General features: G+C 41.0%; 2 protein-coding genes across 2 annotated transcripts; both read left to right on the plus strand.

Moving 5' to 3' along the window:
- Positions 1–591: 591 nt before the first annotated feature.
- cab39 (calcium binding protein 39) lies at positions 592–15,722 on the plus strand. The gene is made up of 9 exons (XM_063493632.1): positions 592–800; positions 3,503–3,658; positions 3,808–3,972; positions 6,352–6,470; positions 8,005–8,173; positions 9,327–9,386; positions 9,828–9,893; positions 10,304–10,447; positions 13,486–15,722. Exons 2-9 carry the CDS (start codon positions 3,545–3,547, stop codon positions 13,672–13,674), a joined length of 1,026 nt encoding a protein of 341 aa, XP_063349702.1. The 5' UTR covers positions 592–800; positions 3,503–3,544; the 3' UTR covers positions 13,675–15,722.
- Positions 15,723–17,472: 1,750 nt separating this feature from the next.
- itm2ca (integral membrane protein 2Ca) lies at positions 17,473–23,230 on the plus strand. Its single transcript, XM_063493834.1, has 6 exons — positions 17,473–17,744; positions 19,442–19,585; positions 19,797–19,985; positions 21,257–21,367; positions 21,859–22,009; positions 22,173–23,230. The coding sequence occupies exons 1-6, from the start codon at positions 17,652–17,654 to the stop codon at positions 22,262–22,264; spliced, it is 780 nt and encodes a 259-aa protein (XP_063349904.1). The 5' UTR covers positions 17,473–17,651; the 3' UTR covers positions 22,265–23,230.
- Positions 23,231–27,441: the final 4,211 nt, after the last annotated feature.

Consider the following 27,441-nt stretch of genomic DNA (forward strand, 5'->3'; position numbering starts at 1 on the left):
CATTTGATACAGTGTACTCCAGATTTAGGCTAACTGCATCCTAAAATGCCTTGGTTTCTAACCTTAAATGGGGTGCTAAGGTTTCGTTCCACATATGCTCTCTGTACACTGACAATAGTTATAAAAGGAAGACAAATATTTCAAATTTCCTGATTTTAAGTCAATAATCCTAAAGTTTGTAATAAAGTAAAATATCTTGAACGTTTTTTTACTGATCAGAGGACATGAAGATATTTATAGGCAAGAAGACATATTTCTACTCAAGTTTAGTGCATGTACAGATTGTGACCGATGTTCGTATTCATATTGCACACTGGACAGTTGCAGGGAAACTGTAGAAGTGGGATCATATGGTTCAGTGCAAGTGAAATGTTGTTGTTGCTAAAGGAAGTGCTTTAAAGCTGTTAAGACACCTCATACGTACATTTATTTGCAGGCAGATTGTGGCTTGGGGTTCTACCTAATTCATCTTATAGGTCCCATGATCTGTCTATGGGGTAAGCGCGCCCTCATGCGGTGATCTCGCATGTCCCTGCAGTGTAACCCCCACTGTTGTTGCACGAGGCGACCACCGGGGGCGCTAGACGACACTGCAGTGACAGCCGCTCTCTGCTAACGTTACCAGTCGGGCTCAGAGAAAGCACTAGGAGGAAACAGGGGCTGCACAATTAACAACAGTACAAACAAGGGGAGGCGACACGAGCAAGGAAAACAAAGCGGTTTTTGTTCCGAGGAGCACCTGAATTGCCTTTTACTGTCTTGACAAACCGGGAGAAACGAGTGAAAACGCCGTTTGCAAGGTATTGTGTTGTGAATATTATCCTATGAATTGTGGTTTGCAGGCATAGCTTTCTGAGCAAGTGGAAACGGTTTAGCTGAACCTAGCCTGCTGCTGATAGTTGCTAAAGCCAGGCATGGTTTTCACAGCACTAACGCGAGCAGCCTCAGTCAGGCCTGGCTAACGTTAGGCCGAGTTAGCTAATTAACGTAGCCACTTTTGCCTTATGATAGCTGGTGAGTTGGTAATATATTGCCACAACTCCTATCAGCTTTAAATGAAGGTTTAGCAGCTGGAAAATGCTTGTAAGCAGTGGGCCTGCCGAGGCCTCCCGTGTGTCGACAGCACAAACACAGTCATATACACACTTCCACAAGCCAGCCAACAGTAGCACGGTTGTTTGGTGGACTGTGATTGAAAAACTATAGGCCACGCTACCTTGCAAACAAATAAAGTTCGCTGTCCTGCAGAAATGAAAGAAAGCTAAGTGGCATATTGTTCCAGCTTTGCGGTAAACGCTCTTTTGTTTGCTAGACTCCATGTTATTCAGTATCCATTTTGTTAACATTGCGCAAAGTTGGCAGACTTCACACCATCACAAACCAGGCATGGATAAGAGAGATGGGCGGTGCTCACTGTCAGGTTTATGTTGCACAGCTTATTGGGCCGTAGGATTGCAATTAGCTTTTAAGTTGTACGAGTGGTAATACTTTCATTAAATAGATGTGTTGGTGTGTATAACATATATGTTTTTTTAATATATCGCTTGGCTAAATGTGTAAATAAATCAGGGGACTTGACTAGCACTCGCTAGCAGCGAGTAGCGGTTGCTAGCTTACCTTCAGATGGTAGCAGGGCAGTCGCTGCTGTCTGGACTGAGAGAGATGGTGAGGTTAACGTTGAGCTGTTCTATGGCACTGTATTGTTTGAGTTCTGGTAGGTACTTATAGGTCAGGATTCACTGTCACTTGCCACGACAAGTCTTTCTAGGCTAATTTACCCAAAGAGAGGTCGAGCGGGTTTGGATTTTCTTTCTTTCTCTCTTTTTTTTTTTTGTCTGTGTTAGGACAGGTTGTACAGACGTCAGGTTGACATTTGTTGGCACAATTTTACTCGGACTCCTGATTAGTACCGGAGTCATTGTGGGTTAGATGTGATCTACCGATTTTGAACGCACCATATGTATTTCCCTCCTATTTGCGTCACTGGTACTGTATCAGGTCAGGAGCAGAGAGGCGCTTCTGCTGCCTACATTAACGAGCATTAGCCTGCGCGAAAGACGCATTTGGCCACCTGGCGAAGCTGAAGCCTGTCTACGTTAACCAAGCTGTGAGCAAGCAAAAACCATCCGCTTGGGAACATAAGGCTCTCCTGTTTCAGCTCTGTCACACATGACACATCATATATGAATGGTGGGCAACAGCAGCAGCCTGCCACCCCACTTTGGTTGCTGCTCGGTTTTATATTCCTGGCTCCAGCATTGCTTTCTAAATGTGGACTCCCTGCCAAGATATAAGAGGAAGTGTGTGACAGCTCCAGGGTTTGTGTGCACAGTTTAGAGGATCCTGGCTGGAAAACAGGTTGGTGGCAGTGCCAGATTTGTACCTTTAGGTCACTAAATTCACCAAACATCAAGTGGAAATATGTCCTAAAAGGGCAGCACGCTTTCTATTTTTCCTCCAGCTAACCTGATCATGAGAATGGGATTACAGTTTACTGGCCTGGTGTTGCCTCTTCGTGACTGTTCATGAAACTTTGACTTTTGCTCTGCCCTGTGAACTTAGGGTTGTTGGGTGGGTCGGAGAATTTCTTAGAAAGGGGTCCTTGTTAAGTCACACAGTTAAACGGGAGCAGCAGTGAGATATGAGATGGTGACATCTGTCGATTGCATCACCCGCGGCCTTGCTAGGGTCTTTAGTGTTTGTTTTTTTGGTATGGTTTGAGGATTTAGTTTTATAGATTTGTGACTCAAAGGGTGTGTTTACAAACCTAAATTTGAACTGATAAAGTATATTTGGCAATGTAGTGTCTGTTTAGGTATGCTATTGAAGTGAAGGAGTCGGGCATACAAAGGTCTGAGGTGGTGTCTTCATTTATGTGGGCCTGTGTCATAGTAAGCTGATTTCACAGTTAATCATTTACTAATAATGACCAAAAAACTTCGCAAGCTTTTACAGCTACTAAATGAAGCTTTAAAGGTCAGATCTAGATATGTGCAAATCATTAAAAAAACATAATATTTCCACAAATTAATTTCTATAACTAACATGAGCTTGACTTTTATTAGTATTGAGAGCTTCTTTGGGACTTAATACATAGGTTAGTGTTTGTTACAGGATATATGGAGTGCACCACTTCCCTGCCCCCACCCAACTTCTACTTCTCAGCTCAAAGTTGCATAACAATACAACTTCATCAAAGGCTCAATCCAGAGTGATGACATGAGCAGCATTTCCGCTTATCCAATGAACATTTGCCAAAAACGCAAATTCATAAGATGAAAAAAAATATCTCTTCTTGTCTTGAATACAGTAACAAGTAGAGGGATACATTTACTGCTACCATGCACACCTGTAAGTGCAGCAGCAGTCAATACATTTCCTGTTTCTGCGGTATTTAACCTTTCAAACTTCTCCTGTTCAGGGTTTTGTGTCTGCTCGTTATATCATTTCTGTGATTGTACTTGATCTGAAAGGTGGATTTGTTTTACGTTTCTTTCCTCAGGTGGACAGTCGGCTGTCTGGTCACTCGTGGTAACTCTCCGCCATGCCTTTCCCCTTTGGCAAGTCCCACAAGTCGCCGGCGGACATCGTCAAGAATCTTAAGGACAGCATGACGGTGCTCGAGAAGCACGACATCTCGGACAAAAAGGCAGAGAAGGTAGGGTGAATCTCTTCATCTGTCAGGTGCAGTGTCCGTCACCTCAGAGATTTCACTGTACTTAGTGACACGAGTTTGAAGGAATTCTTTTGAACTTTGAAATAATCTGATATGTTGATGTTGTGCCCTGGATTAATTTGTGTATTCAGGCTACAGAGGAGGTGTCAAAGAGTCTTGTGGCCATGAAGGAGATCTTGTATGGGACTAATGAAAAAGAGCCCCAGACAGAAGCAGTGGCCCAGCTCGCCCAGGAACTCTACAACAGTGGATTACTCAGCACCCTGATAGCAGACCTGCAGCTCATCGACTTTGAGGTGAGACTTTTGATGTGAAGTTGAAAGAACAGGAAGTAGTGGTAGATATTGAACAGTGGTCTCAATTTATCCAAGGTATGCAAGCATTGCAAGAATGTGTCTTACAGGGGCACTAACCTAATAAAATATCTGCAGTTAGCAGCCATTAGCAGCTTTACAGTGACATGTGAGGTCTAGCACTTAGCACACATGATGTAGAGGATTCAGATTGTGGTGAGAAAGTTTGAAAAGGTGTGGATACATTTTATTTCTCACTGCAAACATAAAGGGAACGCACAATAAAACCAACTAGAGAGCACTAACGTTAACCCTGTTCACTAACAGCAAGGAATTATGCCTACATTAATCAGTCAGTATAAGTTGATGGATACTGATGATCTGAAAGCAAAACAGTGTTAAGTCATAATGTTTGTCCCATTCTTGCTATTTATTTTAGGAACTTTGTTGATCCACTAATTGTTTCAGGTGTTGTTTTTAATTTGTTTAAAATAACTTCACATTAATATTAGTTGTAGAATCACTTTATGTCGTCATATGTGCCTTACTTTGATTCACAAAACGGAAACAGTAAATGAAAATAAAAAAATATTCTTGCGTTTGTGGTCTGCTTGCACTCTGGGGATGTCCAATCTGCCTGCAGAGAGCTCTGTTGTACAGTCGTTGTGTGGACCTCTTGCTTATGCTTTTGTCCGTCTGCCAGCTGTGGAGAAGAGTGAAGTTCCAATAAACAAAGAGCTGAAGTGAAACAGAGTGTTAAGAACTATGAAAAGTGTCACTTCAGCACTGTCTGTGCTTTTCATGCTATTTCTTTTATTTTTATCTTTGAATTTCTTTTTGCGGTTCTGCAGTTCCCGGTTAACTCTGCTGTTGCTCCCTTGCCTATTCCAGTCTACTTGTCAACCAATTGGCATTTGGCAGAAGCATGTGTCATCTGCTTCCAGCAACACGCAGTCAGGATTTAGGAGGACTGCACAGGAGTGCATCTGCCATGGGTGAAAACCCCTCCCCTCCCATCCAAACACAAAAGTGTACGCAGACAGACACATGTGCAAGATCATAAATGATGTTTAACATGTCAGTGTTCTGTTGGTCATCATTGTGTGTTGGCAGTGGACCTGCAGTAACTTTACACTCACTGATGATTTTTTTTTTCCCCAGTAATTCACAGTAGCAAATGCACAAATCAAATGCAATATAGCAAATGATATAACTAAATATAAAATGCCCTCTGTGTTAGTGTCAAAGGACGACCTGTCTAGGGTTTAATCCGCCTCTTTCCGTATAATACCTGAGGTAGGCTCCAGCCCCCTGATGACCCTGATAAGGATAAGAAGAGAGAGAATGGATGCATGGATAAAATGACTTAATAGCAATATTCGGGTGTGCAAATTAAATTGGGTTCCTGAACTTGGGTAAAAAAATTATTTAAGTATGCATCTTGTAAATATGTAATTGATTGCTTAAAAATAAAAGCTAAAAATATAAAATTCCTTGATGTGGAACAGACTGGTAGGGCCCTGCACCATTAAATGGTTCAAACCACATTTCAAAGTGATGTTTTTAAAGCTCTTGTTCTGTTTGACCAGCAGTGCAAAATCTGCAGAAATGTACTCACTTTTAACTGTGGATTTAAAAAAAAAAAAGTACTGTAGTACTGTTTTTTTTGTCTTTAAAGGTTTTTAAAAGCATTTTGTTTTTAAAACAATGATGCAGGAACTGAACTATGTATGAGAAGGAAAAAGCAGGATGTTTCGAAAAAGCGCACGTGGGTTGACGGCTTGCTATTCATGACAAACCTGCCTGTTTTGATATGTGAGCAAACTCATGTCTCGCTGCAATATGTCATGGTGTGTGTGGTAACTGCTGCAGGCTTCCCTGACTCACCCCATCACAGTGTGACTCACTGTGCTGTGTGATCCTTCTTCCTCTTTTACCCTCGCTCATACTGCCTCCTTGCTCAAAAGAAAAGCCTGGTGAACAGTTGCAAAGCACAAGAGTCCAATATCAAAGTGTGACAGTAATTTGATATTTCTGATAACTTTACACACTTTTATTATATGCTCAGTTTTGCCAGTATACGACAGTGTCTCTCTTTTTGGCTCCTCTGTTTAGTGCTGTTTCCTGTCAATATGTTTAAACCTCAAGAGAACGGATCTTTCATCAAGGTTTTATTGCCACACTGCAGAAAATTAAAAATGCAGCAGATTCCTAGCCGTTCATTAGCTGTTATGTAATAAAGCACCACACCTTACATTTACAACTGCCTCTTGGCTTTCCACCCAGAGAGCTTGCTGTAAAATGACTTCATGTATAAATTCTCTATTGTGTACATTTCTGTTCTGTCTAAGCCTTCATGTGGTATTTTTCTGTCACCGCCAGGGTAAAAAAGATGTGGCTCAGATTTTCAACAACATCCTGAGGCGTCAGATTGGTACTCGGACACCCACAGTGGAGTATCTTTGCACCCAGCAGAATATTCTCTTCATGCTACTTAAAGGGTAAGAGCATACACACGGAGTAATACTGCCCCCCCAATGATTATTTCATTATAATTGTTGTTGTTAACAGTACTTGGTATTGAAAAGACCAAGGAACTTCCCAAGTAACTACTTCCTAGCATAAAGGGAAATGAGAGCTGCTGCCTATATAAGAAAAGCAAAAATAGAACAAGCAGTCCAGTTCACTACAGATTATAAAAACACCAGTATAAGGCATCCTAGAGTGCTACTACGGCTTGTGGAAGGTGGCTCGTTTCTGTGCACCTCATCCACGCTTATAGATATCCCCTGGTCTACCCTTCACCTTGTCTAATTTTGCAGTAATAGAGCAGCTACTAGTAGCATAAACGGTTACACTTTTCTTGTTTTTTAGAGTACAACAAGCTACATGCAAGTCCAGGCTGGAATAAGTTTGTGAATCACTGTGCTCATAATGTCAGGTGTTTCAGTTAGATAGAATTGGAAGTCTGCGCTTCTCAGATTCAATAGTTCAGTGAAGGTTTGAAAAGGTAAGTGGAGAGGTTATACAACACATGAGAAGCACAACTGGTTTTGTGTTGTCAGTTTAGTCAGATTGTTTCTCTCTTTCTGACTTGGATGAAGATATGAGAATATTTGGAGTCACTGGTGCAGAAATCCTAGTGACTCTAAAGGATTTAAAAATCTCTTCTTAAACCTGTTTTGTGAAAACCAAGCACACGGCACGAGGATCAGTCATTTTGTGCCAGGGGCACGGTGAATAGATGCACTACTGTTCCCAATTTCCAGCATTCTAATGCTTCAGAGTGTAACATTTAGTTCTCAGATTGGCACGTCTTATATTGCACAGCTTGACGTGACTGAAGCTTTCTGTTCTTTGTGTTTGTTCAGTTAATCCCAAGGGAAATTATTTAAATGTCTGCAGTAAAGTGGTGCTCTGAAAGAACATACATCTTGTGCGCATACTCCCATTGTGATAGGACTAATGAGGATTTCCCTTGTTGTGTGTCGCACAGTGGAATTGATCCTCATTATCAGTAGTGTAAACATCATAAGCTTTCACCCAGCTCAGTCACTATCCCTGCTTTGTCTTTCCTGAAAACTGAAGGATCTTTGGCTAGCTGCTACAGATTACACTCAGTTTAAACACTGGAAGTCTGTTTTATGTGAAATTGCTGACATGAAGATAAGATGGTTTCATTTAAATAAAGCAATTGCACATCTTTAGATGACGTTACCCTCCTGTTTGTTGAGACGAAATGGTTCTTTTAAGTGCCATAAAATAGAAGGGAAACATCAAAAAAACTGTGCACCCAGTGTGCAGGAACATTTTTGCAGAAATGCCATATTTACTAAATAATTGTTACCTTTATTAATGACTTAATAATATGTACTTTGTAGTACTGTACACCATTATTATGCCAAACATTTTGCAGCTCACTGTGTTCTTGTTTTCAGTTTTTCAGGAAACCATCCATCCTTCTGCCGCTTGTGTTTGCGTGCATGTGAAATACAAAATGAGAAATCATTTTCCATATGTTGATGTTATATGCAGGTATGAGTCTCCAGAGATTGCACTGAACTGCGGTATCATGCTGAGGGAGTGCATCAGACATGAGCCACTGGCCAAAATCACACTGTGGTCAGAACAATTCTACGACTTCTTCAGATACGTGGAGATGTCCACATTCGACATCGCCTCAGACGCATTTGCCACTTTCAAAGTAAGTCAGCAAAGTTGTTAATCTATTGAAGTAATGCTCTAAAAACATCTGTGGTTCCTCATAGCTGTAACTGCCTAAACAGCTTAAAGAAAACAGACTTGATAAAGCACAGGCACCAAACGTGCGTCGGCTGCTGCTGCTGTTATAACAGAAAAGATGAAAGCAATGCCTTGAATTAAAAACCAGATCTCAACACTTCAGCTCTCATGATCTGCCTCTTAGATTCAAAAGGGAAAACCTGGTCATGCTTTTATGTTTATGACAGTTTAAATAGCTGTTTATATTATTATGTAAACCCTTACTTGTAGTTTGCTACTTCAGGGTCCCATTGGAGCAGCTCATGTTTAAGATGGTATTTTTTCAGGAGGGGGACGACAGGCCAGTGCCAGCTTTGAGCATGCAAATCGAGGGCCAAGTTGTAGTACATGTAAAATGATCACTCAAAGAGAGTGTAAGAGGCAACAGAAAGTTTATTACTTTATTCCCCTGGCATGACACACAGCTGTTCTCTGTCATGCTGAGAGATTTTATTTTATTTTTTTGGGGGGGGTTCTCCACTAAAGGGTATCCAAAAATGGCAAAATCAGGCAACAAAGTCACTAAGTACAAGACAGCGATGTGAACTGAAGCGGGATGATTACTGCTGTGAGTGAGAGGGGTTTTCTTCTAGACACATTTAAAAAAAGAAAAACCTCTGATAAATCCAAGTAGTCAAGTGTTTTAAGTGCACGGCCCTTTGTTAGCTTTGATAGAAACCAAACAAGCTGTGTAGTTACTGTGGAGTTCTTTGTCCATTTTAAATCCTGTGCTATTCAAAAAGACTTTCACACTTTTACTTATTGAATACAGGTACTGGCATGTAAGTCTTGACAGTAAACATGTTCATTCCATCCAGCAAAAGATAACTTTGATAAACCTTTTTAATAAAGCATTTGTCTGCTGTCTTGGAACAGTTTCAGTCATCAGACAGTGATCTGACATGTCTTTTCTCGCTAATTTTTAGCTTCAGAGTGGTTCATTTAGTGACAAAACGTAAATGGGTTTCTCTGGGTTGTGGTTTGTATCTGCGCTGTACAAATAGGAGACAGATGGGACCTAGTCATAGCTGTCAGGTCTGAATGTGTCGCTGATAGTTGGCTTTGTCTGTTTCCAGGACCTCCTTACAAGACACAAGCTACTCAGCGCAGAGTTTCTGGAACAACATTATGACAGAGTAAGTTCACATTTAACTAAAAATATCTAGATTAGATTGGAAAATATGTAAAGAATTTACTCTTAAATAAACCATATAGCCTTACCCCTGCTAAGGATGGTGTTTGACACAACTATAAACTTCAGATGAAAAAACAAAAACAGTTTCTTTTGACCAGTTACGTGTGAATTAGGTCTGTCTCTGTCAGTCAGGCGGTTTAACATTTGGCAATCTCTTTTTCTAACAACATCAAACCAGCCATTTGGGAGATAATTTGCAGGCTGGGAGCACAACATAGCTGTCAGTCCGTGAGAGGAAAAGCTCTCATTTTCCTGTCACAGTGTTTTGATACAAGATACAGATGTAATTGTGAAAACACCGCTTGAAGCATTTAGATGACTGCCTCTCTCACTGACCACTTGTATTTTGTCTGCCTCACTGCCTCTTTCTCTGCTGCTCTAGTTCTTTAGTGAATATGAGAAGCTGCTCCACTCAGAAAACTACGTGACTAAAAGGCAGTCCCTCAAGGTAAGAGCCCAGGATTGTGCCAGTAAAGAGGTTTCAAGTAGTGGTGCAACTCTATTCAGAGAGCTATTTAAAAATGGTTTCTAGTGTTGGGTTTCTCTGAATCACTCTTAACATGACTGCCATCTAGTGGTTAGACCACAAACTTACATGGTTATTTAAAGAGCTTTAATGGCTCCTTCACTGGCCTTATGTTTGGAGTGTTTAATTTGATTTCAGTCTGAAGACTGAGTACTTGATGACTAAATCTGTAATCCAGATGTTTGACCACTGGTGATTCTCAAACAGATTTTTATTGCCTTATTCATGATCACTAATGATTATATACAAACGAGTAAAGCATGACTACTTATTTAAATATGGTAGAAGAAATACACTGATGGAATACATTTTTATGTCTTTTCTCACTCTAGTTGTTGGGGGAGTTGCTCCTCGACCGGCACAACTTCACCATTATGACAAAATACATCAGCAAGCCAGAGAATCTCAAACTCATGATGAACCTGCTACGGGACAAGAGCCGCAACATCCAGTTTGAGGCTTTCCACGTTTTTAAGGTAGAATCAAAGCACTGTATGCTAGTCCTTTCTACAGAAGAGGCAAGGCTTGAGAGGGGGGGAGGGGTAAAGAAAATATTTAGGTGCTTAATGCACTTCCTGATTTAATAGTGTTGTGTAAATTATTCGAGACATCAGGCAGACTTATTTCTTCTACTTTTCTACTTGGATCATTTCTAGTTTTGGAGTCATTTCCATTATGAAGTAATTACCAGTAAAATAAAAAAAATGATTACTCCTGTTTAACCCTCTGGGGTCCAGGGGCGCGCCGGGGCATCTAAATCACATGACCAATATAAGATTATGCAGCGACCCAGAGTCTCCATTTCAGCTTGTGTCAAAAACCCAGACTTCAAACTGTATACCAGTTTTTAAATTGTGTTGATAGGCCACCTAAAACCAGAGTTATGATATAAAAATACACGCAATGTTTTTTTCTGAATAAAACACAGGTATTTGCAGCGGGAAGAAACGGTAAAACCTGCGTTTTCTTTCTTTACTTTTTTGTTGTTTTTTGTTACAGTAAAAAATATAACTCTTTTGTACTCAGATTTTTAGATCAATTGTGCTAATACAGTATGTCAAAATGAAAAAAATAACTCCAAATTCATATATGTGAGGTTGTGCTGTAAAGAATGATACCAAACAAAGCAAGATAAACAGTTTCTAAAGGTGGAAATTCGAGGTCAAATCAAAAGTAGTCAAAAACGGCCAATTATACCCTGGACCCCAGAGGGTTAATATTATATTTACACCCTAACACGTTAAATAGAGAACTTGAGGCAATCTTGAGGAAAGGCGAGTGCTTGGGTGTACAGTGCAGTAAGAAGTAAACGGCACAGTAGCTTACAAAAATATCAGATAAATTATGAAACCTAAATGATAAAGTAGAACTGGTATTTTGCTTGTGTTGTTTTTACTTCATCTTTTACAGCAATGATCAGCACATCTTTTATAAGTTTGGTCATTTTAGCACACAGTCACTGAAAATAGACGGGCAGCAGTGCTCTACTATACAGTGCTCTTACTTGGGTTGACTGCCCAAAGTACATTTACAAGTCATTTTAGAATTTCTTCATTTTTCATGTGAGCACAGTTCCTCTCTTCTTCTCTGGAAAGTTCTGCTTCTGCCTTTCCCATCTTGTTTCCCTTCCCGCAGGCTGATCATGTCGCTTTTTTTGTGGTCATAGTTGTCTTTCAGGTGCTATCCTGCGGTCACACTCACTCCACTGTTGTGGACTGAAACTGGTGATCATAGCCTTTGTTCTGTTTTCTTTTGCTTAGTGGAAGAAGCAGCAGGTAGAGAACTGATTCATGTGCCAATACGCTGAATTCACTGAGCCTGCAATGCAGAGCACAGACTACTGTCACTGCCTGCAGTTCAAGACAGTGGGGTTTGGAGTTCCTCCACTGGATGAGGAACTTATTAGTGAGGCACTTGACTGCTGATTACTATTTATTGTCACAAAACTGTGTGTATATATATTAGAGCTGCACCAGTTCATGGAGTAATTCAATTATAAAAAATTCCTGACACAAATGTTTTGCTTCAGTGCTTCATTTAACACACAGCTGTGCAGCGCATCGATGTGTTAAACAATGTAAACATGAGCATTTCAACTACATTTGTGACTAAAAACAGACCTGCAGAACTAACGTATTTAGGAGCAACGTGTGAATAAAAAAATCTGACAACATTAAGCCCACAGAGTTTTAAACAGAAACACTGACAACACAACAGCAGCAGTGATGATGACACAGGCACAGTTTAACGTACATGCAGCAAACGGGGTGAGTCTCACGGCGGACATGGGATGTACTAGATCATATTTATTTCAAACATTTTTCAGATTGAAAATGAAACATAAATTATAGTGTTCACTAAATTACATTAATATTTAAAAATAAGAAAAAATTGCTTTAAAAAAAAAACAATAAATAAAAATGTATATGGGCCAGTAAAACTCTGAGCCACTGACCTGAGGGTTGTTAGGTTGGACACATTGGTATTATTATCATCCATACATACATCGATCGTGGGGCAGCAGCCCAAGCAGAAAAGCCCTGACCTCCCTCTCCCCAGCCACCTCCTCCAGCTTGTCCGTTGGAACACCAAGGCGTTCCCAGGCCAGGCTAGAGATATGATCTCTACAGTATGTCCTGGGTCTGCCCCGGGGCCTCCTCCCGGTGGGACATGCCCGGAAAACCTTGCCCAGGGCGCCTCCTGGGCAAGGTAGCACGGTTACCACTCTGCCTCACAGAAAGAAGGTCGTGGGTTTGAATCCACCATCTGGCCTTTCTATGTGGAGTTTGCATGTTCTCCCCGTGTCTGCGTGGGTTATCGCTGGGTACTCTGGCTTGCTAAAGACATGAAGGAACAGTTCACCCTGCCCGGGATAGGGTTGTTGATATTAATGTTATTATCATTAAGGTTTTCATAGCAGCAGTACAAAAATTTGGCATCAAAGCACAGCAAACTTCAAAATGCTGGTATGCTCGCTTTTTTTGCAGCCACCACATTCTTCTTTAAAGGCTTACAATGAAAACACATGAACATGAACACACCTGTTCTACCTCGTTTTATATGTATCTAATTTTATTCAACTCTGACCTTTGACTGTACTTCAAATATTTATGTTTTTGCATTTAAGAAAATGTTTTCTTTAAAGAATAAATTTTTAATATGGCCTCTAAATACAGTCAAAGCGTTTAGTTGTTGTTTTTGTTTGTTTTTTGGCAAGTCTGAGCTTTTTATTCTGAAAGATCTTCTTTTCTCTTTGAAATATTTATTATTGCTCATTAATAAGACGAAAGTATTTCTTATCAGATTTTTCATTAATCGATGGAATAACTGATAGAGTACTCGGTTACTAATATAATCAATAGTGCAATATATATTGTTACTATTTAGTGAGTTATTTGGTGAAGTGTTGGTGAGCCTCTTCTTGTGAGCACATGTGGTCCTGCTAGCACCACAGATACAGATTCTGTAGAAAACAAAATCATGAAAAATTCCCTCTTTCTGTTTCTCTCCACAGGTGTTTGTGGCCAACCCGAACAAGACACAGCCCATCCTCGACATCCTGCTGAAGAACCAGACCAAACTCATCGAGTTTCTGAGCAAGTTCCAAAACGACAGAACAGAAGACGAACAGTTCAACGATGAAAAGACTTACCTGGTCAAACAGATCAGGGATCTTAAGAGGCCTGCACCCCAGGAGGCCTGAGGCGAAGAGCGTGCAGAAGTTTAGGGGGGGAGCCACCAGGACCATGTCTGGACAACATCCAGGCGACATTTGCTTAAAGGACCCCATCAGCAGCTGCTGTTCTGGTTTCTGAACAAAATTTAAGAAACAAATTTAAAAAAAAAGAAAAGAAAAGAAGAAGAACAAATCTACTCGTATCAACTCGTCAGGAAGTCGCCAGCTCCTCTGCACCCCAGAACCTTTTTTCTTTTTGTTCCTTTCAGTCTTTTTCCTTCAAAAGAGAAAATAATAGTTGCTGCTGCTTTCTTGCACATCGAGACATTTACGGTATATTATATTGACACAACCCACAGCCCATCAAACATAGTGGCAGAAAATATCCGTGCATTTAAAGTAAGGCAGACTTCCTGCAACAAAAATGGACCCGTTTACACAAACATGCGTATTACAAAAAAAAAACAAAAACATGCATACACACATGCTGCAAGAATGTCACCTAACATCTTGGAAATGGTACGAGCAAGTTGAACATTGATGTGTGTGTGGTCGTTGCATGCCTCGAAATGTGACAGATCCATTGCTGTGCCCGGCGTCGGCTCTGTGATGGCCTGCCGAGCCCGGCACCCACGTTCAGTGCCACAAACTGAAATTTGTGTGCATCACAGCAACATGTATGCCTTCATCCAACAAAGCAACAGCGGCTCGTTTTACAGGGGCAAACTCTCAGACGCCGTCACACCGGTTACCTCCCGTGCGCTTCGTCACCACAGGGCACATGAAGCACAGGCACAAAGCAGGGAGGGAGGAAAGGTATAATTCTGGTGAAGCCCAAGACATGGGCATTTTTATTGTTTTCTGGGACAGGATGAACATGTACATATGCCTTTTTGTTTCTTTTCTTTTGCTTTGTAGATTTTTGTTTAACCTTGACATATGAATATATATTATATATATTACCTTAAACATAATGTTTTCGGTTAATTGTAATCAAATTGCTTTCTAAACCATAAAAAAACAACACAAGTTAAGTGACATTGTTTTTGCATTTCATTTTACTGCTGATTGCTGGTGGGTTTCTTTGTACATACTTTGAAGGGCCAGCTCACATTTAGCTAACCTTATAGGATATTAACAATTTGTCCAGCAGAGGAATGTCATTGTATTAGCTCTGGATCTCTTAATCTTCTTTTTATTCTCCATCTACATTTTTGAGTATTTCAGACTCAGACTGCTGAATATGTGCTGGGGGGGAGGTGATGTAGGCGCAGAGCATTTACTGAAACATTAAAGCCTGTGTGTTTGTGCACTTTGTGAAGTACTGGATGATCAGCATCACTTAACTGGAGTTAGGGTGATGAAGATTTCCCCAGTTTCTTCATTAACTTGTTTTTTTTTTTTCTTTCTCATTCAACCCCTTTTTCACTGTTTGGCATGAGGCCCCGGAGTGCTGTGCAGCCCCACAGTGAGTGTACTTCTGGGGTGACCTCATTAGGACTTTGGAAACTCAGCACATCTTTCCACATTCTTACCCCACCCCCTCCACCCTTTTTTTTCCCCTTGTGTTTGAGCCTGTCTCTTCAGAGGGTTGATATAATTCCAGTACAATTGTGAGCGTAAAGCATTGTGGGTAGCAGAGTACTTTGGGCATCTTGGATTGTCCTCATGGTGCTGAGCAAAACTGATGAAACCACAGATTTTTCTGCATTTACACTGAACTCGGGAAACGTGTTATGGTAAACACATTCAAGCAATTTAGACAGAAACCAGAAGCCCATAGTTCCTCCATGAGCATTGAACAAGCATGTTGCTCCACTGGCTGTGCATGATGCTGTACTAAAGATGTTGTACTGGAATTGGTTTTTCCAGCTATTTAACAACATTGAAATGTCCAGTTGAACTCTTGGCTACATGGCTGTACGCTGGCTTTGACTCCAGTTTCAGCAAAGAGCGTGTGGGTGCTTTCAGAAGTGTCAAAGGCTTGGGCCCTACAATCAAAATAAAGGAATAAAAACAAAACAAAAAAATATTTGGAATAAAACAAAGCCTGTTGTTGCTTTCCTTCTGACTATCAAAGTCTCAGCTGTTGATTGTATGTGTACTCTGTGATTCTAAGGTTCATGTGGGTACTTGGTAAAAGCATTACAAAGTCAAGTGTTTTGACATGTCATTTTAAAAACATAATTTCTAATTTTTCCACTCATTTTCAGTCCAGTCCTTGTACCTGACCATTAACACTGACCGATGAATCATTCTAACATAAAAAAGGGAATCGCTCAGTCTACGCAGAACAGACAACTTACAAAAGGCAAAATTTGTAATTGAATCTTTAGGAACTTTGTTACCGTTCTTTAGTTGAACCTATGGAAACTGCCAAAGATAAAATGGTGACGGACACAAAATAGTATTTCTGAAACACCAAGGTGATTCCTAAGGAGCTGTTAGCTCAAAACGTATAATATCCCAGCATGGTGTGAAGGGTGTCCTTAAATAAGGAAGCTAGAAAAGTGGAGGATGAAAGAAGTTTCAGGCCTTAACGCTACAACAGATAAACAGTGTCTGAATCCATGTTTATGGAGGACTTCAGGCGAGAGGTAGAACAGTGAATGTAGTGTCGTCTCTAAAACACAGTGGAGGGTCTGTCATGGTTTGTGATTTTACCAAAATTGATGGAATTACGAACACACAACTGTCAGATTTTGATCCACTGTGAAAGATCATCTAGAAAGCATCTGATTGGCAGTAATTTCATTTTTCTGCCAGTGCAGTAAACCCATATCTACATAGTGTTCAACTGTGTGTTTTTTCTATAAGTCACGGATTGGTGTCCCCAGAACCCAGACCTCAACATTACTAAAGCAGTGTGGGGTCATCTTAACAGAGAACAGACCAAAAGGCAGAAACATGCAAAGAAGCGCTTTGAATGTCCTTCAAGGAGCCTGGAGAACTATTCCTGAAGAAACAGAACCCTGGTTTCTCGCTATATTAAGGCAGGACCTATACCACACCATGTAGCAATATTCCAGTGTAGAAATACTGTTGTTGGAAAACTGACCTATCACTACTTCAAAAGTTAAGTGTCAAACCATAAAGTGCTCTTCAAGATCATGTATGTGCATGAATTCAGAGCCAGTCTGAGAAAAAGTTTGAGACGCTGAGAAATGAACGCATTAAGCTGTGTGTGAATGCAGACCGATGACCGTTTCATACAGTCACTGATGAAGACAACCAGATCAGGGTCAGAAGTGTGAGAAAAGGCTAATAATTACTCACTACATCATCTTGTGGTACAAAGTGGTAGTACAGCGGCCACTCGATACTTCTTTAACACAGTGCAGACATAGACATTTTACAGGCGTAGCACGGTTACCACTCTGCCTCACAGAAAGAAGGTCGTGGGTATGAATCCACCATCTGGCCTTTCTATGTGGAGTTTGCATGTTCTCCCCGTGTCTGCGTGGGTTATCGCTGGGTACTCTGGCTTGCTAAAGACATGCAATTAGTGGGGTTAGGTTAATTATGGATAGATGGATATTTTGCACACAGACTTTAGCCGTTTCTTCATATTCTGTTGATAGGTTTAGTTAATTTTAAAAGATTTTAATAATTTTAAGCAGAAATTTACATCGAGCACCATTTAAGCTGAGGGGTAGGTAAGTTTGAATATATCAGCATATATTATTATAAAATATCATTACAGCTACAGCCTTAGTTTTATGTGGAAACTGTTTGTCTCGTTAATAAAGGTGTTCCTCTGAACAGTAGACAGTAAAGCTGCAGATTGGTCCTTTAAAGGGCGATTTAAAAAAGCACACTTCCGGTGGGTAGAGACAAAAACAGAGAGGCACCCCGGTGGTGACAGCAGAGAAGAGGGCGGCCCGTTAGCGAGAGTAAGGGATCTGTCTGAGAAAGGTGGCCAGCTATCGTCAACACAGCCCGAGAGTGAAGTCACCTGCAGCGGATAGACAGGCGAGCAGTGACCGCCCCACTACCCCGGAGCCATGGTGAAGATCAGTTTCCAGGCTGTCTCGGGACAGAAAGTGGAAAAAGAGAGCGATGGCGACAAGACCGAGATCCTCATTCCTCATCCGATGGTGAGCAAAAGAGTCGCCTGTTCACATTTAACCCATTATAATCGTGCATGATATCCACTCCTGTGTGTAGATGGTCTTTATGCAACGCGATGCCTGCTGTGTGTCCAGCAGGCTCACCTGCCTGCTTGGTCCGCAGGGCAGCCTGCACCTGCTCGGTCATGAGCAGCAGCAGGGGGATTTTTTTTTCCTTTTTTTTGACAGCATCTATCGACATTTGGTTGGGAACAAAAACAGGTCATTGCTGTGATGCTTTCCTGTGCGCCAGCGCGCTTTGTGCACGTTTGTTGCAAGTTATTCCAATGTGCAAAAATGCTTGCTCTTTAATCAGGGCTGCTTTGGGGGGATTACCCCCCCACCCCCACAAAAAAAAGCCACAATGTACCAATTTAAAGGCTTTGTACTTGGTTTATCTGTCGACTTCCCCTGCAGTGCTGATGTATTCAATGAAAACAAAACCTCCAAGCTTTCAAAAAAGGGGAGGGGGTAAAAAAAAAGGGGGGGGGGGGGGGGTAGAATGCAAGAAATGCAGAGCTTTGGGATGACAAAATGGCAGATGGGTTGCCGAGGCTTGCAGCGCATGCAGGATTATTTGTCACAGCTCTAAAGGGAGGCAGAGCAGCGGAGTCCTGAAGTTTGCTGTGCTGCGGAATCCCCTGCAGCGCTCTTATTAAAAACATACATGGCTGAGCAGCAGAGACGACAAACACCGACAGAATACAGAGAAGGCGTCCGGCATTGCATAGGAAGTGAATATCGCAGGAGTGCAGAGCTGCGGCCCCTGAGTGACTTGCGCTCGTCCAAATGTACTGAACAGGAGACAGACAGACAGACAAGGCCTCATGGTGTGACACGCACTCAGCTGCTGCCACGATCCCATCTCAGTGGGACGGAGGAACACAAAGAACTTGCAAAAGTCTGCCTTCACACATACACTGCTGTCTCCTTGTCCTCATGCACCCTCCAAATGCTCCCTCCAAAGAACAAAGGCTTGAAGAATCAAATTCAGCTCACATAGCAAAGGCAGTGTTCTGAAATTAGGCACTCGGGCCATACCACGCATTGTTGGTGGGGTGAGGGGGGTGGTTGGTGAAAGCTTTCAAGCATTTTGAAGTCATCTCCCTTTTAAAAAATAATAATAATAGGAACACACGCAAACACAGTTGCCATCATTTTTCTTTGAGGTATCCTCAAAGAGTCTTTTTTCACATGCACACAGTTGTTATTTTTTCCCCTTCATAGCTCCAGCTAAGAATAGCAGCCCTTTGTTTCCTTACAGTCTGCTTTTCACAAGATAATTTCTCCTGCTGTAGTTACTCTGCAGCACATCTACAGTAATTCGCTGAGCCAGTTCTCAGATAGTAGCCACTCGCTGTGTGTGTGCACTTCCTTTTACAACAATAATGACTAACAGTGTGTAGTGCCACCCTCCAAACACTGGCTGGGCGCGTGGCATCAGCAGATGGGCTGCGAGACTGGAGGCGTCTGGGAAGATTACTCACCATCTCAGTCAAGTTTTCATTACCCGCCGTCTCCGTCAGCCTTTTCTCCTGGCCGAGCTCCGTGCTGCTAATTCCTGCAGTTAGTTAAATTCAGATTTTTTTTCAGCCACCCGTCACGCGATTGAATCGAAGCTGGCTAGAAATGCTGCTCTGTGCACTTCTCGAAGTTTTAATGTGTGCATTTGTGGTGTCCTCCAGGATGAGGAGGAGCTGGTCCTGCCCCTGCGGCCCAAGAAATCTCCTCTCAATGGCCTGTGCTGCTTGACGTTTGGTCTGGTGGTCTTCATGGCTGGTCTGGTTTTAGCCTCCATCTTTGTCTACCGCTACTACTTCATACCTCATGTAAGACCCGATTATGCTCTACAGTGTGCCATATGTGTGCCCTCGTTGGCCTTGCAATGAAACACTGCACTAAAAAAATGGGAAAAATGTCCTTCTTTTTAAAAACAATAAATAATTGTAATCGCTGCCATCTGAGACGGATAATGTTGCTGCAGTCTTGTTTCTTGGCTGCTGTGTTGCATTAAAAGCTGATCTGTGTGCGTGTGTGTAGATCCCAGAGGAGAACTTGTTCCACTGCAGGGTGCTGTATGAAGACTCTGTGTACGCTCCGCTGCGTGGCCGTCAGGAGCTGGAGGAGAATGTCGGCATCTACCTGGCCGACAACTACGAGAAGATCACTGTGCCCGTGCCTCACTTTGGAGGAAGTGACCCTGCTGATATAATCCATGATTTCCACAGAGTGAGGAGAAATATACACACGTTACATTTGACTTTTTTTAGTTCCTTTTTGGCTCTTTCTTTAAAAGCTATTAGCTTAATAAGAATGTCCGCTTCCTACCATGCAAGGTAGGTGTATATATAAGATGGAGGACAATAAGCACTGGTATGTGGACTGCTGCTTTAAAGGTCTGATATTCTACCCCTTAAAGACACATTAACGCCACATTCACATGTCTCCAGAATGTGTATTTCAAGTTTCAGCCTCAAATACAACATATAGATGCAGATCTGAGCCAAAATGTGGGTTGTAACATTTTGTCAGTATGATAACTTCTTTTTTTTTCTTCTAGTAAATGTGAACATGGAGTTTGTCTGAGTTCATGAAAATCTGCAGTCCAGGAGTATAGAACAGTTAGAGTTTTTCCACACAGCTCATAGGCTGCTTTAAAAACAAGACTTCATATTTGTTGTCTTTGTCTGGTGACAAGAATGGAAAAATATGAACATGAGGCAGATTTCATTGCTAATTCGGCTGCATCAGAGGAGTGAATGCAGAGCATAGGAAGGAAGCATACAGCTAGCAGAAAGTGGAGTCTAATTATACTGTACACTAATTGCTCATTTGGCCAAAGTGCAAAGCTGTCATCCAATGCTAACTATCTTGGTTAGCAAAGTGCATCCATAGACTACATGGGTTTATTGCACTGCAGACACAGACACCTGCTAGTTGGTGCTGAGAAAATAAGTAAATAAATGCTGGAATTTCAGCCCCATGCACTTATACAGTGAGCCTGATAATCATTCATATTTAAGGCTTTTTACAATTTTTAACAGGCGAATTGCAAAAACTGTGTTTTGTAAACAAGTGGCCATTTGAGGAACTGCGGTCTTCACCGATTCCACATTGGCTTTATCTTTCAACCGCAAAAGTTGCAAAATACGCTTAAGAAAAAACAAAAAAACTAAAATTACTGACTTATTTTCAATATCAAAGTTCAGTCAGTGAAATACTGACCTGCAAATGTTTTGAAATGAGAATGTTGGATTTATTGTTGTTGTTTCGTTTACTGTATAAATCGAATCTTAAGACACTGAATTATTTGTTGAGGTATTTCAGCTCTGCAGCCAGCGTGGTTGCAGTCATTCCAGTTTAACAACTTTAGTTTAATATTATTTGTAAAGCACCAAATGATATTAATAGTTTGCTGAAGGTGCTTTACATTGTAAGGTAAAGACTCTACAGTAATGGAGAACTGGCCATAATTAGAATTGCTTTGTTGTTGTTTCCAGGGACTGACTGCATACCATGACATTGCTCTGGACAAGTGCTACGTTATTGAGCTCAACACCACCATTGTGATGCCTCCGCGCAACCTCTGGGAGCTGCTTATCAATGTCAAGGTAACACAGCCGCAATCTTAGGCGACATGTCCGGCTGTTACCAAATGCTGGAAGCTAACATATTTAGCAGTGTAAGAAATTAATAAGAAGAAAACCACCCCACTTTTTTTTCCTTCCTTTATTTGTAATATAGTTGGTGTACTCTGTGATGTATTGATACACTGCTTATGTGGACACATTAACAGCTAGCATGGCTTAGTAAGTCTGTCACAGCTTCCCAAGCTTTTAATTTAAAGAAAAAAAAAAATTCACCTACTTTGCTGATGTTTGAAGGAGTTGATACTTTTTAATTAATTTGAGTTAATACACCATTTTGGTGTATTAACACCAGTTTGGTGTTGTTCAACTGGAAATATTCCTCTGTTACAATTTGCCAGTATTAAAAGTCACTCAGGAAAATTTCCACAGATGTCAGTCCCCTCAAGAATTAGTGTTCCAGCATCACCAGCCCCTTTGTGTTCCCACCGAGCTTGTTACTGTGTCTCTTGCAGAAGGGTACATACTTGCCTCAGACCTACATCATCCATGAAGAGATGGTGGTGACCGGCAAAGTGCACAACATGCGTCAGCTGGGACCTTTCATCTATCGCCTGTGCAACGGGAAGGACACGTACCGCCTGAACCGCCGCGTCACCCGCAGGCGTACGTTGGGGTTAATGGAGCAATTAAAAAGAGCTGATACATGCCTGTGTTTTTTGTTTTCTTTTGGTGGATTAAGAGGTTTATCGTTTAAGCTGTGATGGTATCTGAAGTTCAGCGACTCGGCTGATCGCCTCTCTGTGTCTCGCCCCATTTTCCCTCATAGGCATCAACAAGCGTGACACGAAGGACTGCCACCACATCCGCCACTTTGAGAATACATTTGTGGTGGAGACGGTTATCTGCGATGAAGCGTAAACGCGACTGTCATCTGTGAGATTCCCGCCCACCCAAAGGCACATCACCAGTCATGTCTCCAGCCACTGTAGCACCCTCCTGTGGATCTGATCATGTCTGAGTTGCACTTTACTTGTTTTTGTTTTGTTTTTAATTTTATTTCAGTACCTCCCCTTTATTCTGTTTCGAATTAGGTAATATTTACCCTAAAGTGTGATGCAATACTAAGCTGCTGGTTATGTCACAGGATTTTCCATGTAGCAAAGGCCTTAAGCCAATAATAATGATTTCAAGACATCTCCTCTTCCTCTTTGGGGATTTGTATAATGGTTACCGTTGCCGGGGGAGACGACTTTCTCCCCATGTTGTTTTGTTCTGCTCCCCTTGAGGTTACGTTGGTTTCCTTAGTTATCTACACAAAGCATGAGGTATTGCCTTCCTGAGCAAACATGGATTCATTTATTTATATTTTCTCATGTTCAGTGTAATGTAACTGTTGATGACTAGTAGCTTGCTTGCATCTTTAGCCTCTTGCTAGCCTGTTGCTTCCTCGCTTCTGCCTTCATCCTGTTAAAAAGCACTATCACACAGTAGACTTTAGACAAGGCTGCATCGGGCATTACACTTACTATTTTTCTTCTTTGGGAATAATATTCCGCCACTGAAACACATGGACCCATATTTCTTTTTGACCTCTAATTTGTCACACTTCTTCTTCTTTTTTTCCCCCCTCGTCCCCACTACTTTTCTGAATCGTTTTAGACTAACCTTTGTTTTCCCTTGCATGTGTTTATGTATAAGAGAAACAGCACTCTTAGAATGTTTTGTAAAACCACGTTTAAAGCCTTAGTCCAGAGTCAGAGACTGGACTAAAGTCAAAACAAGTGAAAGGGAGCGTATTATATGTTAGATGAACAAAACCAACTGTGATCTGTATATTTTGTCTGCCAATGAAATCTGTCTGTGAATAAAGTAGTAAAAAAATGACTGAGTTGAGGCATATGTTACTTTATTTCAAACGTTACTAGGCTTCAGTCAGTATCTTATCAATGTAAAAAGGCTAATGGGATTTTGTTGTCACCATACCAGGTGGGTGGGCAAGTAATGTGGACACCCAAATTTGTGAATACGATGACTCAAGAAAGAAGCGATGCAGGAGTTTCAAAGTGACACCGTAGGTGTATCTACTAAAAATCTTGGACAAGTTTGAATCTCAGTGACCTAGACTTCGAGGTTGGAGGTCAGAGGTCAAGTTTTTTTTTAAATTCTGTGAATGCGATAACTGGAGAAAAAGCTGACAAAGGATTTTGAATTCGATACCATGGGAGCATCCAGTAGGAGGCTGAGGGTTAACGCTGGCTGCTGCCAGTATTTTTCATTTTACAGTTTTTATTTTGTATTCTGTACCGATTTAAACATTTCCATAGTAAAATCCTCGTGTGAACCTGCAGCTCTGCCAGCAACTGCATTTCCAGTCACCATTAATCAAAAACATAAAATTTCCCTAGATTTTTAAAAGAAATCTCTTAAAGTAAAAGAGGTGAGTTTGATGTGTTGGATACTTTTTTTTTTGCATAATGAAATCGCACTTAACTGCTATTTGTATTTGACACATGCGCCTTATAGTTGCTTTGTACATCTTCCAGTCTTTGTCAGTGAATTGAACTACATGCAGTATGAAACTTGTAGTAGGTTAATGTAGGGTAATATTGGAAGAAATGATGACTTTATTACACAGACAGGATAAAACATGGATGTAGCCACTGATTCAACCACTGCTTTTGGTTTCTCTTTTCTGTTTACATTGGAAGTAGAGCTTGTAGATTGTTATCTGATGGCATCATGTCATCAGATAACTTTTAATGAATTCTGTCTTTAATGACTTTTAAAAAAGCCTCAAGAACTGACTGCAGCAATTTGACTCTTTTGGGGGGGATTTTCTCCAATCCACACAGGGTCAAAGCTATACATAAACGCTCATACAGGCTCTATTAATGTCCTTAGCAAGTTGCGCTTTGGCAAGATACTTTTGGTAGCCATGAACAAGCTTCTATTGTAATTCTGGCAGATTGATGGAGTTCATTTTAAGCATAGTCCACAAATCTTCAATAGTGCTGGTAATTCCAGAACCTTAATGATAGCCTGCTTTATCTATTAACCAGTTTTAATGTGTCTTTGAGATCATTGTCCAACTGGAACACCCAACTGTGTCCAAGTTTCAAACAGCTAGGTGTTGATTTGAGGTGAAGCTGAAGAATTTGAATGTCATTCATGGCTGTGTGGCAGGCAGACTAGGACCCAAATGCAGGACTCTGAGTCAAGGAATTGACTTGAAAAAAAAAAGCAACTTTAATGCTGTGACTTAAAAGTTTCAAAAATGATATAAAAAAATGCAAGAAATCAGGTAAAAAGCTAAACTAGGAAACTCAGAACCGGGAGACTTGAAAACACACAACAACAAACAAGAGACGAGAGACTGAGACAAGGACACAAAAGCTTGATATTAGGACGGGGATAAACATGGAAACACATGACAGACTGGAGAGACAAAACACAGAACAGACAGCAGCAGGAGATGCTGAAGACAGAACAGACATGAGAACAGGCAAAAGCAAAAACAAAATAGAAACACAGATGCACTAGGAAATACAAAACTACAGACTAACTAATACAGGACAAGAAGATGAAAATCTGTTAAATCCAAAAGAACGATTCACAAAACCATCATAAACTCACAAACTGGGTCAAAGACACACTATAGGTATTTGTCCTTCATTACTCCATGCACAACAAAACTGCTCCCACCACCATGCTTGATGTCTGGTACAGTGTTCTTAGGTTTGAAAGCCTCAGGTTTAAACATACCTAAACAAGCATACCTCTTGCCATTGTGGCCAAATAGCTCAATCATTGTTTCTTTGGATGGTAAAACTCCAGAAGTCATTTGTCCTGTTCATGTGGGCAGGTGTAAATTTCAGCTTGAAAGTGTTGATTTTGTAGCAGGGGCTTTTTTCTGAAACCTTCTCAGTTCACCGTGAAGTAAAACTCACTGGACATTGGCCCTGATGTTACAGCGCTTTCCTCTTCATGCCACAGTTGAACTTTTGCGGTTTCTGGGTTGTTCCTCAACATCGTAAGCAATTTCCTCTCATCAGAGAGTAACCGTTTGGGCCTTCTTCCAAGACTTGGCAAAGTGGTGACACATCCAGATAACTTGTACATGCAATGAGCTGTTTAAACTGATCCTGGAATCTCCAGTTGTTTAGAAATGGCTCCAAGAGACTTTCCCAAATCTACAGTTCTCCTTCTTAGATCTTCCCTGAGTTACTTTGACTTTTCCATTGTTGTCAGCAATGTTCCCTCTAATTTTTCATGTGTCTGAGCGAACACACAAACTCCCTGAGCGGTCCCTTGGACCACTGTGAGCGACATCAGACGTGTGCACTGTGGTCACGCCAGCATCGAATCCATCCAAGTTACATGGTTTATTAAAATAATCAAATTACAGCATTTACATTTATGTTAGACTACTTTTAATTAACTGCTTTAGCCCACTTATAAATGAAAATTTAAAAAATCTTGTTCATGACCTGTGTAGTATGTTAACACTATTGGAAGTAAAAATAACTTGAACTCCAATTTTGAAAACACACTTTTTTTTTATAAAGCTCTGACTTGTATTATGAGTATGAGTCTGTGGTCTGGGAAAGAGTCCTGTAACTCTGTCTGCCAAATACAGTATATAATGACCAATGTTGGGCAATTAATTATATAGTTACTTCTTCAAAAAAGTAACTCAGTTTGGCAAACAACAAAGTTTTTTGCAGCTATTTTTTTTAATGCAGGCAAGGTGTTTTTAAATAAACATTTCAAACTATTTACAGAACAATCAGCTGTTCTGCATCAAATCTGATGCCACACAAATTATTTGTGCCACTCCAAAAAATTATTTCTGTCCACTATGAGATAAAGGAGAAAAACAGCCTGATACCTGCAGGCCTGACAACAGATGTATGACTCCTTTAACACCTGTAACATTCAGCACTCGCCTCATTGTTCTGACACACAGAACAAAACTATTGACTACACTACACACTAACTACACAAGATTTGCGCTAAACGTCTCAAATCTCTCACATCTCAAAACACCACCGTCACTCCTAAAACTTCCCCCCGTTTCTTAACAACTAGATGCCACATTGCCATATCATTTTTTGATTGGTCGACATGGTACTTTTTTGGACGAATAGGAAAGGGTGGGGGTCGGTTTTGTTTTTGCTCACAGGCGGAGTTGGTTTTCCTTATAAAACACCGTTTTTACCGTTTCTTCCCGCAGTAAATATAAACAACGATAGTATTCAGGAAGAAAACCAAACATTGTATATATTTTTATCATAAATCTGGTTTTACATGGCCGATCAACACAATTTAAAAACTGGTATAAAGTCCACACTTTTTCCGTCAATTGTTCCGTCTGTCCTGCTCACATCTCCAATGGTTGTTCACGTTGTCATTAACGTGGCTTCACTCCACATCAGCCACGCCGCTTTGCTAGCTAAAACACCGGTGTCGGCACATAAGGACGCTGTCATAGCCTGTCAACGACGTTGATTGGCTGCGTATATACGAATGTGAATCGCATCATTGGCTGGACTATGAGATAAGGTGGCATCGTTCTAATCCCATACGGGAGCAGCCAGTCACTTACTGACTAACACTGCAAAACACAATTGTTAAAGTTTTAATTTTAATTTCAATTCAGGTTAGATTTTTTTTGTGCGCAACACAGATTTTCTGTGCGCAGAGACCGTGCCAGCAGTGCGCAATTGCGCACGTGCGCAGCTTAGAGGGAACATTGGGTCAGTATTGGTCAGTCCAGTGAGTGCTGTCAAACAAATCCTTATATCCTGGCAAGTAGAAACTACCAGTTGTAGTCAATTATGATCACTAAGAAAAGAAGTTAATAGGTCTTGGCAAATGATGACTATATTGAACTTGGCACAATCAACTTGCATGTACAATAGTGAACATTAACAACAGTAAAATGCAATGGCCAGTCTAGGAAATTCAACCAATCTTCAGTGTCTAATAGCATTTTCAGTGATAACTTTTGGATAATTTTAAAGCTGCAGATGAGCTAATCAGTCGTCTTACAGTCTGTTGTAGGCTTACACCAACACCCTTCCATCTGGTGGGAC

Source organism: Pelmatolapia mariae, linkage group LG14 (genome assembly GCF_036321145.2).
Source record: "Pelmatolapia mariae isolate MD_Pm_ZW linkage group LG14, Pm_UMD_F_2, whole genome shotgun sequence".
Lineage (NCBI taxonomy): Eukaryota > Metazoa > Chordata > Actinopteri > Cichliformes > Cichlidae > Pelmatolapia > Pelmatolapia mariae.

Excerpts from the sequence above, each read along its gene's own strand:
- itm2ca (XM_063493834.1), top strand. The coding sequence starts at position 17,652 with ATGGTGAAGATCAGTTTCCAGGCTGTCTCGGGACAGAAAGTGGAAAAA. Across the intron at positions 17,745-19,441 it reads TCCTCATTCCTCATCCGATG|GATGAGGAGGAGCTGGTCCT; the intron begins GTGAGCAAAAGA and ends GGTGTCCTCCAG. Across the intron at positions 22,010-22,172 it reads CCGCCGCGTCACCCGCAGGC|GCATCAACAAGCGTGACACG; the intron begins GTACGTTGGGGT and ends TTTCCCTCATAG.
- cab39 (XM_063493632.1), top strand. The coding sequence starts at position 3,545 with ATGCCTTTCCCCTTTGGCAAGTCCCACAAGTCGCCGGCGGACATCGTC. Across the intron at positions 3,973-6,351 it reads TGCAGCTCATCGACTTTGAG|GGTAAAAAAGATGTGGCTCA; the intron begins GTGAGACTTTTG and ends TGTCACCGCCAG. Across the intron at positions 6,471-8,004 it reads CTCTTCATGCTACTTAAAGG|GTATGAGTCTCCAGAGATTG; the intron begins GTAAGAGCATAC and ends TGTTATATGCAG.